The sequence below is a fragment of the Xenopus laevis genome, chromosome 9_10S (genome assembly GCF_017654675.1).
Source record: "Xenopus laevis strain J_2021 chromosome 9_10S, Xenopus_laevis_v10.1, whole genome shotgun sequence".
Classification (NCBI taxonomy): Eukaryota; Metazoa; Chordata; class Amphibia; order Anura; family Pipidae; genus Xenopus; species Xenopus laevis.
In genome coordinates, this window is record NC_054388.1 from 72,147,134 (window position 1) to 72,161,415 (window position 14,282).

The 14,282-nt window shown below is 41.3% G+C and overlaps 1 protein-coding gene across 8 annotated transcripts in view; it reads left to right on the forward strand.

Moving 5' to 3' along the window:
* The first annotated feature begins 5,910 nt into the window (after nucleotides 1-5,910).
* Nucleotides 5,911-14,282, forward strand: part of LOC108702276 (disco-interacting protein 2 homolog A) — a 49,433-nt gene continuing 41,061 nt past the window's right edge. For 3 of the 8 annotated variants that reach the window (XM_041579249.1, XM_041579255.1, XM_041579250.1), the window contains exon 1: nucleotides 5,917-6,744. In XM_041579249.1, the coding sequence (XP_041435183.1) occupies nucleotides 6,654-6,744 (91 nt within the window). In that variant the 5' untranslated portion in view covers nucleotides 5,917-6,653. Of the gene's footprint in view, nucleotides 6,745-14,282 lie in introns of all 8 variants that reach the window. The other 5 variants (XM_041579253.1, XM_041579254.1, XM_041579251.1 and 2 more) reach the window with 3 other exon arrangements.

The window sequence follows — 14,282 nt, forward strand, 5'->3', positions numbered from 1 at the left end:
ACAGTAGTAAACTCAGTGACAGATATAAAGCCTTCAAACTAGAAGTCCGAAGTCCCTGGGCTAGTTTGAAAGGATACAATGTATTGGAGTTTAACTTTAGTCCGTAAACCCAGGGGCGATCCAGCCCCTCCATTGCCTGAGGCAGCATGCTGTTGCTGCCATCCCCTCCCCCATGCTCTCACCTTTTAGCTCCCGGGGTGGGTCCACGAGGGTGGCGGAGAGGGCCAGAACGCCAGCACAGAAAGCATAATTGGCTCCCTGCGCTAGAAGAGCCGAACAGTCTAGAAGAGTCTGGTTTGAAGTGGAAATGAAATGAATGAAATGGAATGAATTTTTGGTGCCCCTGGTACCTAGTCGGGGGCCTGAGGTGAGTTTCTCATTTCACTTCATTGGGGCACTGTCCCTGCTTAGACCTCTATTTGGACATGCCAGACATATAGGATACTGCAGGATAAGCCATACCATTCAGAGCAGAATTTCCTTAATTCCCTCCAGGTAAAACATTGATACTATTTATGTACTAGTGTTTATACAAGTATAGGTGGCCATAGACGTAACCGTAATGATCTTTCCTGTGACCATTCGTTTTCAATACATATGTGTAAGAGCTGAATTGTCAGATATACAGGTAGAAACAATACAATTATACCTGTATATGACAATTCAGCAGTAACAAAGGCCAATGTTCAGGTGCATCATCGACGATGTACGAGCTGACTGATATCCACATTTTCAATATTGGTCGGGCTCGTCTCTCACCATATGCGCACCGAATATCATACGAAGCGAAGTTCGGTGCATCTATGGCCACTTTAATGATTGGATATATCTTGTGTTTCCCACTCTTTACAATTGGCAAGTCAAGGGTTTTGCCTACAGATGCAATCAGTTAGGCTTTTCCTTACTGGAGGCTTTATAGATAAAATGTTTTCACAACTATACCCTAAAAATGTCATTCCTCAAGGTCATGAATACAGTATCTAGTGAGGATAAATGTAACGCAACTGGAAACTGTGTATTATCTAAAACAGTTTGCCACTCATCAAACATACTTTTATACTTATCTCCACTAGATATTGTATACCCAGAGTATGTACTTGCCAGAGAGGGTAAGTAATAAGTCACAATAAGTACAAAACCTTTACTTATTTCAAATTGTGTCTGAACTGGATATGGAAGGACGTTCCCTGTCATCTAGGAGTTATTTATCCAATTTTTCTTTTATCATGTTTTTTCAACCATTTTATACGGCATGCATTAGACCATTAAAAAATGTGATGGAGGGCCACCCTTAGGCCTGAATTTGGGGGAGGGAGCTATTTTTCAAACTATGCCAATTTTGTCTACTTTCAACTGTAAATCATAACCCTCAAGTCTGTATCAAGTCTGTAACGAATATCAAGCTACAATTTTGATAACATCCCAAAAATTGCATGGCAACCGGTTTTTATTTAGTTTTATATTTAGAAGCAAGTGGCACCTATCCAGATATGCTGTATAAAACTGAATAAGAGATTGGAATATGAATGGTGAGGGCCTGAACAGAAAAATCAGTAATAAAAAAGGGGTGGTTCACCTTTAAGTTAACTATTAGTATGCTATAGAATGGCTTATTCTAAGCAACTTGTCCATTGATATTGATTTTTTTTTACATAGTTTTTTTTTATGATTTACCTTCTTTTTCTGACTCTTTCCATCTTTTAAATGGGGGTCAGTGACCCCATCTTTAAAAAAAGGTTTTGTAAGGCTACACATTTATTGCTATTGCTGTTTTTTATTACTGATTTTTCTGTTCAGGCCCTCACCATTCATATTCCAGTCTCTTATTCAAATCAGTGCATGATTGCAAGAGTAATTTGGATCCTAACAACCAGATTACTGCTGGCTTCGTATTTGCAGATCTGTTTTCCAGAAAAAGAAAAAAATAGATTGTAATGATAAGTAGTCCCTCATCATGGCTGCTGGGCTGACTGCTCTAAGCTCCTTCATCACTCCTAACACTGTGATGACAAGATGACACTTTTCCCTAGCACAGGGTTCAGCAACTTTACTATCAAAAGAGCCATTTTGCCCCTCTCCCACTAAAGAAAAATAGTCTGGAGCCGCAAAACATAACACAGCTTATAAACTTTTTTAACCTTTTTTTAATTTTAACTGTTACAACAACAGAATACAACAAACAGAAGTGCATTGTGTATATGCATGGCTACTCTGAAATAAATTAAACACTGAATAGCCCTATCTTCTCCACACGCTGTATCACAAAAGGCAATAGAATGCTATGTTCTCAAGGAAACAAGTCGCACACTCAAGAAGCCACCAGCAGGTGCGAGGGCTGTAAATACGACATGACAGGCAAAGCCGCAAGACTGAGCCGCAGAAACCTGGATGAAGAGCCGCATGCGGCTCTAGAGCCGCAGGTTCCCTACCCCTGCCCTAGCAGAACAGCAAAGGTGACTGTTGCCAAGTGTATGAATCTCAAAGCAAACAAGGGAAAGTTGTTCACTATGAGTGCAGAGGACTTCTTGTATTTGTCTGTATGGATCTTAAAGGAACACAGAGTTACCTAAACCACAGTGGGAAACAGTGATGGCAGGTTTTTACTATTCTTCACATCATGGTTATATATGAACTTGCAGGACTGTAAACATGTACCCCATACATAGCTAGTGGGTTAAAAAGATATACACCGCGCTTGTGAATGACAGGGGTTAAAAGCTGCACTGTTGATAAGGTGGATCCACAGGTCCACCGGTATATGACAGAAAATGGAGCAGGAAACAGTGCGCTATTGGAATGATTCACTTAAGTACCTAAATATAGAAAGAGAAGAAATCCCGATAGTGTATTAACCTTAAACTAAGGATAACTTTCGCTACACATTCTACTCACATATAGGGATGTCGCGGACTGTTCGGCGGCGAACTTGTTTGCGCGAACATCGGCTGTTCGCGTCCGCCGCAAGTTCGCGAACGTCGCGCGACGTTCGCCAATAGGCGTTCGCGTCAAAATCGTTCGACCATTCGATCATTCGATCGCTGAAATCGAACGATTTTCGTTCGATTCGAACGAAAATCGTTCGATCGAACGATTAAAATCCTCCGATCGTTCGAATCGAACGATTTTCGGATGTTCGAAGTTCGCGAACTGTTCGCGAACTGTTCGCATTTTTTGCCGGTGTTCGCGAACGGCGTTCGCGAACACATTATCGGCGGTTCGCTACATCCCTACTCACATATAGTGGTCAGGTTTTACGCATTGAAGGTTCTAGCTGCTTTATCCTTGGTTTCGTCCGTCGGATTTCGGTAGCGGTGCCTAACGGGAAAAGACCAAAGATAGTGCAGAATCGCTGGCACGTGAGTGGAGGAGGGTGAGAGTTCTGCTTACCGGAATGGTTTTCTAACCGAGCGTATAAGGGCCGAAATGTTGTAATTTGGTGCGGCTTCCCTCTCCTATCGCTTTTCCCGGTCGGGCAGTGAACGATCCACCAGTTCTTGAGGGCTCCTGTTGCAGACAGTCGCTGGAATTTCTGCTGTGCACCGGAACTAGTATAAAAGGGCTAATAGTCCTTTTATACTAGTTTACTACAATAAAAAAAATTCTTTTTAAAGCAAATACTACGGAACCCCTGTATGATTTCACTTAATACATAAGTAAGCATCTGCAGATCAAGCGCTGAATTTTTCAGCGTTCACCACAAGGAAAAGAGCCACACTTCCGGTGCACAGCAGAAATTCCAGCGACTGTCTGCAACAGGAGCCCTCAAGAACTGGTGGATCGTTCACTGTATGTACCCTATACAGACTACATGCAACATCTCCATATCTGCTTTCTTGTTATTCACACTTTCTTCACTATTTGCAGCCTGCTAACACTTAAAGGAGCAAATTTATCAAAGGTTGAGGTGAATTTTCAAATGCAAAAAATTCGAATTTCGAGCAATTTTTTATGTACTTCGACTAGGGAATAGTCCAAATTCGTTTCGAATTTGAAAAAAAAAAATAGAAAATGTATCATGTACTGTTTCTTTAAAAATTCTACTTCTACCATTCACCAACTAAAACCTATTTGGAGTCAATTGGTGGACTTTGAGAAATCTAAGGTATTTTTTCGTACGATTCGAATTTGGCCGAATACGGACTTATTCGATCGAAAACTGATCTATTCGACCCAAAAAAAACTTTGACTTAATTTTGGTTGGTCTTTTTGAATTCGAATTTCAAAGTTTTTTCAATTCGAAAATTGACTCTTGATAAATCTGCACATAAAAATATTTAAGCCTACTTAATATGTGGCCACACACTAACAGGCATCTATAGATTCTTCCAAATGTCAGAGGCGCTACTGTAAGATGCCCTAGGCAGTCACTGTTTATTTGGGCAAGTGGGGCAACGTTCGCGCTAATTCCTTCCAAAAACTTGTGTGCACATTTTATTGAAAACTGTATGCCCAGGTCAGAATAAATTTTTTTTTTTTGCTTCACACACAATTCTTTGTGCACACCACAATTTGTTGTGTGTGCTAGGCCGAAAATAGTGTGTGTGCGCACAAGCACACAGCTTAGAGGGAACATTGCTGCTGGGGAAACAGGCCTCTGTGTACTTGAAATGGCAGGGCCTATTTCTGAATCTTATTTCCGAATGTGCCCACCAGAAAAAAAAAAAAATGTTTGGGTCCCTCCGTCTAAAATGTGGCCTGTATTGGGTTTTAATAGGTCCAGGCAGCCCCACACAGGCCCTAGCCTATGCCAATGAATACCGGCCCCCTGCATAGGTGCAGCCAAAGCACTTTTTGGTGCGTCTTGGCTTATCTCAGAACGAGCCTACTATTCTCTGGGGGGGCGGGGGGTCATATACGTGTTTTATGGGCGCAATGCACAACACCAATGGAGGCAGATTTATCAAGGGTCGAATTTCAAAGTAATAGGAGTTTTTTTGAACTCCCATAACGTCGAAATTCGATTGAGAAAAAGACCAATCGAATCGAAGTAACAGAGCATTCGATCGAATTTGATTTGAAGTTTTTCCAAAAAAAAAAAAAAACTTAGATTTTTCAAAGTCCCCCAATTGACTCCAAATAGGTTCTCGGAGGTCCCCCATAGACTAAAAGAGAAATTCGGCAGGTTTTAGATGGCGAATGGTCGAAGTCAAATTTTTAAAGACACAGTACATGATAAATTATGATATTCATATTTTTTTCAAATCAAATTTGGACTATTCCCTAGTCGAAGCACAAAAAAATTAGCTTGAAATTCAAATTTTTTTATTCACTTCGACCTGCCCCCATGTGTAGCAGTAACAGGTAACCAGTATCTCTTTTAAAATGAGTTTGCCCTATTGCAGCAAATATCTTGGGGTTCGAGGACCTTTTTCAGTACCTTTGCTCTGGCCCTTTAAGCTATGTGCACACAGGCAGCTGTCAGTCTAAGTAATTTTTGGAGACTGAGAGAAGCAAATAACACTGTTAGAGCTAAAAAGAACATTGATTAGTCTCCCCGATGTAATTGCCATCATTTGTACGAATTCTATTCGATCAGCCCCAAATCCAAAGCAGATGTGATCTCGCCTATATATACTGTACATACAACTGGCTTTATTCCAACACTAAACACTCCTCCTACGTCATTTGTCCAATTTCCAGGACTAATGATATGGATCAAATGATCGTTTCCAAATAGAGCTTCGTATATAGCAGCCCGGCACTGCTAATACTGTGCACAGACTGAAGTGCAGCTCCACATATTACTGTAACCACGTGCGAAGGTGCGGCAGCTTTAACCCAATGGGGACACGTCAATATACGTTGTCACCAATGAGAGAAGGGTGTGTAGTTTGAATACCCAAATTCCCAGGATAGAAGCGTGCGTGCTTGCGCTTGGGGCGGTGCTTTCATTGGCCACACCTCCGAGCGGGAGGGAGACTGGAATCCGACGCAGCGCCCATAGAGTTTTGTTACCAGGCAGATTCTGTTTGGTAAGCGCGCTCCCGCTGAGACACACCCCCTCTCCAGGACCGCTCCCACGCGCGTCCCCGCAGCGAACCGGTCCTGTGGGGACGGGAAAGGAGGAAAAGGGAGACTGTGACAGCGAAGTGTGTGCTTAGGAGCTAGGCCCACCTAAAGGCGTGTATGCTTCAAGCGAGCCGTAGGGAGGGGCATGGGACCGGTTATGTGATGGGAAGAGGCTGATTCCAGAAGGGCTAAACCTACGGAGGGGAATCAGCTGTATATTTGCTCTGGATAGAGGGCGAGGTCCCTGCAGATTGTCAAGGATAGAGCCGGGGGGAGAGCTACCATTGGTTCCTTAGTGACAGGTGCACTGGGACCCCAACAAGCTCTAGGGACCAACTGAAAATACAAGAATTATCGGATCTTTCTGTGATTGTATTTAGAATTGGGTAGAAACTATAAGCTTGCACTGGGACCATTATACAGCTGTACCATTGATGAGAGAAGGGATATATATATATATATATGAAGGGCAGGCATATTATATTACAGGCTTGTCCCACCTCTGCACTTAAGGGCCCAGAAACCAAACATTCAGCTTGTAGGGACTGTGGTGAGAAATCAAGGTTTCAGGGCATGTAATACTCTGGTGGTGTATCATTAGAGTATATGACGTGCTTAATAGGGTTCCCAGGAGTGCGCTGGACATGGCGGAGCGGGCAAGTTGTGCGCTACTGGAGTCACTGCCTGCAGAGGTCAGGGAATGTTTGGCGGAACTGGAGTTGGAGCTCTCTGAAGGTGAGTAGGAAGAAAAAGTGAAATTCTTTATTCAGGTATCCCTCTAATTATTGCACCGTATTCTGTCTGTGGCTTTCTCACCATTGGCTACCAGTCAATCCCCTATACACAAGTAAGCCTCTAAAAAAAACTCATTTTGTGGTGCTTTCTGAAAATGTTTTGGCCCCCTATTGATGCTTGAGCTGATAATGTAAGCATCCACCAACAGCTGGAGATGTAAAGTGAAACAGCAATAAGGGCACTTGTTGCAAATGGTTGCACTCTCTGTGCATCATTAGGCTCGCACTACAGGTAACTCGCACTACTATAAAGATGCAGTGGCTTGGAGGCTGCAATGCATAACTGTAGTGCTCAAGTTCTTTAGCCAAAAACACCTTAATGGCTAGGAATTAATGCCTGGTACTCTTCTAACCATAACCATCTCCTTCTAAGTAAAATAGTAGGGAAAACATTGCTTCTTTTGTCTGAATGCAACCAGGAAACTGCTGATTACAGGCAATATAATGATTTTTTTACAGGTTTGTTGTGACAAAACACAGATTCTTGGCTCAGTTTGTTTCAGTTGGGAGATTTCTGTTTCACATATGTGCTGAGTAGTATTAGTGCCAACATATTTTGTAAAGCTGTACTAGTATTTTAGTCAATCTGTCACTTACTACTAGACCTACAAGCAATGGAATTAAATTGCTTTTGCATTAATAGGATAAGGAGCTTTCCACTGACACTGGGAAGGTTCTCTGCCATGCTTAATTTTTGGTACAAACATTCATTTGTAACATTGCATCATACAGATGGCTGGTTGCCCTCTTTGGACACCCCTTGTTACATTACATTACAAATTTCAACATGCTAGTAGTTTGATATCAATGCCAAAAATGCCCTCCTATTGAGATGCTGGATGTTTCTGTCTAAAACATCCATTGATGAACAAAGTGGCCAGCAGTATATGTTGACACACAGAGCTACTAGTAGCAGCTACTTGTTGTGGCTACAAAATGCCCAAAAAATATCTTGCCGTAGACAATACTGAGAATTGTCTTTGCAAAGCCAGTTATCACGATTGACTATTTTGTAGCCATGAAAAGTAGCTGCTACTAGTAAATTTGTGTGTCTTCACCCTAAGGACACACAGGCAGATTTGGGGAGATTTGTCACCCCGGCGACAAATCGACTATTCTTTAGGGCAACAATCTTCCCGAACAGCCTTCCCCTACCTTCCCACCGGCTATAATGAAAAATTGCCAGCAGGATGGCACTCACGTCGTTTGTTTTCCGAAGTCGCTTGAAGTTGCCTCACAAGTAAATTTGTGTGTCTTCACCCTGTTCCTGGCCATATAGCCCAACTAACTAATGCTGTCATTCTTGAATAGAGAAGACCAGCCAATAACCAGTTTCCTCCATCTTACATTGGTACCTGACACACACCTTGGTATAGTCAGGAATCATAGTGAGGGCAAAAGAGAAAAATATGTGGCCCAGACAGTGAGTGATTAGTTTAGATGGGGCCAGCAGTTAAAATAATTCAAGTATCTGCAGTTGTGCCTTTGTTAGTAAGGTCAAGGCTATGACCAAGTTGCCTGGAGTGACCATGTGTGACCTATAGTGTTCTATTAGTTTACTTTACGAGACATGTGATTTTACTACCCTATATGCACCAAGCAGCAGAAGCTAAAAGGATTTCCACACCTAGTTTTTCTGTACTTTTTCAGTTACACTGTATTAAAATGTAACAAAAAGAGAATATATAGGTGACATGTTGGCAAACATTTATTTGTAAAATATACTTAGGCAAAGGAAATACAGATACGGGTCAGTACTCAGAAAATGTACAATGCTTTAGAAATACTTCATTTTTGTTTCAAAGAATCTCATACTTCTCAGGCTTTCATTCCTGGGAGGGGCATGTAAAACGTATTTATAATGTATTTATTTAAAGTGTATTTATAGGACAGCTGCTCTGCTCATGTGAAACTGTTATAGGATTTCCATATACAGTAGTTCTGCACAGTGCTTCATATATAGTGATGGTGGCCTTAAGATTTGTGCAGTGTCTGTTTTTTTCTGTCTTTGAAAGGTTACGGCTGCAAAATCCAGGGAGTTTGTCATGGATTGCTTCCTATTACAATAAACTGCACCTGTATTGCACAAAAATGCAAAGGGTACATCTTGCCAGTGCTGAGAGTGAGCATCTGTAGCACTGCTCTTTCTCCATGCAATGGCTATTAGTGGTTTAGGCATGCAGAAATCAGCTGAGTGTCCCAGTCTAGTGCTAGTCCCATGAAATAGGGAAACTTGGCTATTCTGTGTCTGTCTTACTGGGAGAGTAATGGGAATTTCCTCTTAGTGTATCCCATGATAAAAGGTGTTCATCTTGTTTTGAAGTAATCCGTATCAACATAACCACTTTTACTTTGCTGTTTCTTAAGACATGGATCGTGGAAATTAGGTTTTTGCTAAGGTCCAGGTACGAGTTAGATACTAAAAAGTTAGGTTGGGGTGGCAGATACGTTTGCATCTCATATGTACTAGGTAGCCCTGGGGTTATGGAGCCTTTATTGTCAGTTTGGGAAACAAGTGCTCTGCTAAACCTGTATAGGTGCTACAGTGTACAAGTGCAGTTACACCCCGGGCAACCAATCTCCAATTAGAGTTTAATTCAACAGATGCCTTACTGGTTGCTATGGGTTGTTGCATTGGGACAGTTTAGCATCTGTTAGTGATCCTGGAGGCATATGCTACCAGTCCAGACTGAATATTTTGATAATGCTAAAAGCTACAGTAGATGGGGATGGCATTGTGCACAATGAGCAGAACATTTGGTTTGGTTCCAGACGTTATAGATATTACATTTCAAATGACATTTTACATATGCTCAGTAAAAAAGAAGAGATGTGTGTGTGTCTAGGACCTGCTATTGTGCATATGTGTTTGCCACAGTGTGAATATTGGCATTGTCACTACACATTGTGGGTTTTTTTTCATACATAGTAACATAGTTAGGTTGTAAAAAAGACACATGTCCATCAAGTTCCACCTTTTAAAGGAACAGTTCATTGTGAAAATAAAAACAAAAAGCAAATAGATAGGCTGTGCAAAATAAAAAATGTGTCTAATATAGATCGTTAGCCAAACATGTAATCTACAAAGGCTGTAGTGACCGGATGTCAAACATAATAGCCAGAACACTACTTCCTGCTTCTCATCTCTCTAACTCTGAGTAAGTCAGTGACTTTAAGGGAGGCCACATGGGACATAACTGTTCAGTGAGTTTGTAATTGATCCTAAGCATGCAGGTCAGATTCAAAATCAAATGGTTATGACCCATGTGCCCCCCTCAAGTCACTGATTGGTTGCAGTGGAAACCAAGAGAGTTGCAAAGCAGGAACTAGTGTTCTGGCTATTATGTTACACATCCAGACACTCCAGCTCTTATACATTAAATTTTACTTTTTTTATGAACTATATTGGAAACCTTTTTCATTTTGCACAGCCCATCTATTTAGATTTTTTATTTCCTTTAAGTCTATATAAAACCTGCCTAACTGCTAAGCTACAATTTTTGTTCTCATTAATTGGAAACACATGACATGCTATACAGTACATTAAGCTGCTTTCCTGTCATCCAGTATGCTCATTAAATTCATTTGAGGCAGATTTTATAATACATAACGAGCACCCAAATTGCTTTACTGGCACCTGTACCAACTTGCCGGAGAAACAAAGATCATTTGTCTTAAATCTTCTCATCTATAAGTGTGTTTAACGCTTGCATTAAGATAGAAGTTGGTTTGTTGAATAATTTATTTGGGTGGTAGGGGTGTTCTATTGTGCTGGAGGTGTGCAGACAAGGTGACATATACCTGCACAAGTGCTAATAAGCTGTAGATTTTAGTTTACACACCTGAGGCTAGGAGGCATACCTTCCAACCCCTATCAGGTTCTCTTATGATGCAAACACTGGCACTTTTATACAGTGTGGTGTTGTGTATTTTGTTTAGTCAGTTCTAAGGGATCATAGGAAACTGCTTATGTATTTTTTCCAACATGTTTGGGGCATTATGTTCAAGTATGAAAGGGGTTGTCCACATATAAGTTAACTTTTATTATGTTTTCTGATATACTGTTCTTAGAAACTGACCTTGGGAGTCTAAAACACTATTGCTGTTTGAAGCTACTCTCTGTATTGTTGTTGCTTTTATTAGATCTCTTTCTACTCAGGCCCTCTACTATTTATAGTTCATTCTCTCATTTAAACCAGTGGCTGGCTGCTAGGTGACGTTGGACCCTAGCAACCAGATAACCACTGAAATTCTGAACCCCAGAAATTCTGAACAAAAACTTTAGAAACATTAGGACCAATGGCATATTGTCTCAAAATATCACTAAAAGTTAAATTTGAAGGTGAACTTCCCCTTACTTATTTACGAAGAGAGCATGGCATGCTAAGCTAGAATTTAGGCAGCCCAGATACATGCATTGAAATTACCTCTTGCTGTGGTGAAGTCGGTCTGACTCTGGGATATTGTCTGCTCTGTGACTGAAATGGTTAATCTACTTGTGGGATGGTGAAAGCTTTTTCACTTTGCCTTTTCCATGTGGGAATGTGCTGGATGTTTGTCCCTGCCGCTCATTGTTGTAACAGGAAGTGAGAGAGAGGGAAGGAAGCCAGATGTTAAAATGTTTCTTTGTGAGAGCAGCCGTTGTGACCTCCCTCTGCACTTCAGATTCCTTTCTCTATCTGTCAAAGCCCACTTGTACCCCTTGCGTCTCCTTTCCCACTTGCGGATATGGAAATATCACACTATATATCACACTATAGTGTGTGTGACAACAATCTTAAACAGCAGCACACTTGCACCCTGTCATATGTTTACCTTATAAGAACGGTAGCTTTAAAATAGGGGTGCACTGAATCCAGGATTCAGTTCGGTATTCAGTTCAGCCTTTTTCAGCAGAATTCAGATTCGGCGGAATCCTTCTGGCTGGCTGAACTGAATCGGAATCCTAATTTGCATATGCAAATTAGGGGCGGGGAGGAAAAGCGTGTGACTTTCTGTCACAAAACAAGGAAGTAAAAAATGTTTTCCCCTTCCCACCCCTTATTTGCATATGCAAATTAGGATTCGGTTCTGTATTCGCCTGAATCTTTCGTGAAGGCCGAATCCAAAATAGTGGATTCGGTGCGTTCCTACTTTAAAACACAAGTGCACCATGTATATTCATAGCATCAAGTTTAAACAAATGCTTAAAAAATAATGAAATTATCTACACATAAAGATTAATTTCCAAAATGCAGCCACAAGTGCAATAATAAGAAAACGACTGCAAGAGTTGAGCTTATTGCCCCATTCATTAAGGTATTTTTGTCCAAGCTTTTGTACTTGTATTTGCACTTTTGTATACTTATGCCAAGCACCATTCTGGCCTCATTCTGAATGTGGCAGTAATTCCAGGGTTCCCACAGGGGTTTTTGTCAGATCAGGGGGCCCAGATTGTCAACAGAGTAGTGTGGATTTCTGTTAAAAGGACAGAGTTTGGGCAGACCGGAGTTTAGGGCCCCAAACATTGGTGAGCATTGGTGAGCTTTCCTGCCTAGAGAGTCTGGTTGGCTTGGCCTGGCTCTGCCAGCAGGCAGCAATACTGTGTTGATAAGGTGCAGGATAACTACATTAGAGGACTGTGCCTCTGCTTTGTCTTCACTTCAGCCTCCGTGTTTGAAAACATGCAGTAGGTGGCCTGAGCTATAGGTGGAGACAGCTAGCAAGTTGATACATTTCGTGGCGTATTGTCAGTAAGATACTGCATTAGTCTTTTGACTGCATGAGGGAACACCAGAGGATGGGTAATCTGAGGACTTTAACTCCAAATCAAGCTGGCAGAGCCCACCACAATTTCTCCTTTACTAGAGTGGCTCAGTCCAACTCTTTTCTGGTGATTGACTTTGCAATTATACTTAGTTGCTCATTAAGTGTCCAGCTATTTGGAATGCGAATGGATGTAAATATATACTCAAATAAACAGAGATGTATGTGGCAGCAGGCAGTAAACAACCCCATTCAGTTAAAATAAGTAGTTTTTCCTTGTCCCACGACACACAAAGCCTTTTACGTTATACTAACACTGAGCTTACAACCATGAACATAGTAAAGAATAGTAACAGACACAACAAGGTGTCTCTTGTTGCACTTTTACTCAGCCTTACAGTTGTTGGTTATCGTCAAAGGGAAACTAAACTATAAAATTGTCTTCTTTATTTATGCTTGGTACAATGAAACATCTTTGCTAGGTATAGTATCTGCCTGTAGCAGCTTAGAATCAAGTTTTTCTCTGTTGCAGCGTTGCCTTGTCTTTGCTTGTTTGTTTGCTTTCAATTTGCCATGCCCCTGTTCTTTTTAAAATAAATATCTGATGACGTATTTACTACAGTATGTGTGGAGAACAATGGCATTTTACTGAAAGGCAAAATATGCAAGCAAGGTGAGAAACCTACTTGGAGTTAACTTAAAGGTTAATCACCCATTTAATATGTATTTAACCCTCGCAAAAAGGTGAATGAAAGGGTTGTATAGCAGACCAGTAAGGTCTGTTTTAGATAAAGGTTGATCCAACAGTGATTCCATGCTGTTTCCTCCTAAAGGTGGCCATAAACGATCAGATCTGCTCGTTTGGAGATTTCGGCAAACGAGCGGATATCTCCCCGATATGCCCACATTTAGGTGGGTGATATCAAGCTGATCCAATCATGGGCGATAGGGCCTAACGATCGGATCATTATGTATGCACTACCGGCGGTCGGATCGCTGGACCGCAACAACGACCAGATGCAGGCGCAATTATGCGGGATTTCTAACACTGCCTGATCGACATCTACCCGACTTTCGCCCAAATATCGATCGGGGAAGCCCATCAGAGGGCTCCACACACGGGCCAATAAGCTGCGGACTTTGTCTATCGGCAGCTTTTATTGACCTGTGTATGGCCAGCTTTACCTTCACACCCACTTAACCAAGCCCTGCTGCTGAAGCAATAAATAAGCAAAGAGTTGCCCTTATGAATACCCAAAACACATATACAGGACTAATCCCTTTTCTCTTTTTAACAAAAGTGACGTGAATGTTCATGTTACTGCTGCTTCAACAAAAGCATTGTGCAATACTGTTAGACTAGTGTGGCACTGACATGTTTCAGTGTATGGGGACAATTGAAGTCATTGTTATGGCTCCCTTGCAGGCTTCATTACTTACTAAGAAATATTGATTTCTGTCAGATTAACTTCTATCTCTGTTTCTAAGCAGCCATGTTTTTAGAGGTTATTACCAGACACCATATGGAGACTTTCTGACCACTTTAAGCCCTGTCTGATCCCAGAGGTCAGTGCCTATTTAGGGACGAATTCAATCTTTTGGTTGTTTATAAAAATATCCAGACCCCCACAACTGTGTCAAATACAATTAAAAATCTGTATCCTGGATTAGCTACTGAATGAAATATTTATTTTATTTTGAGAAGTATATATATAGGTATAGGATCAAAAAGCT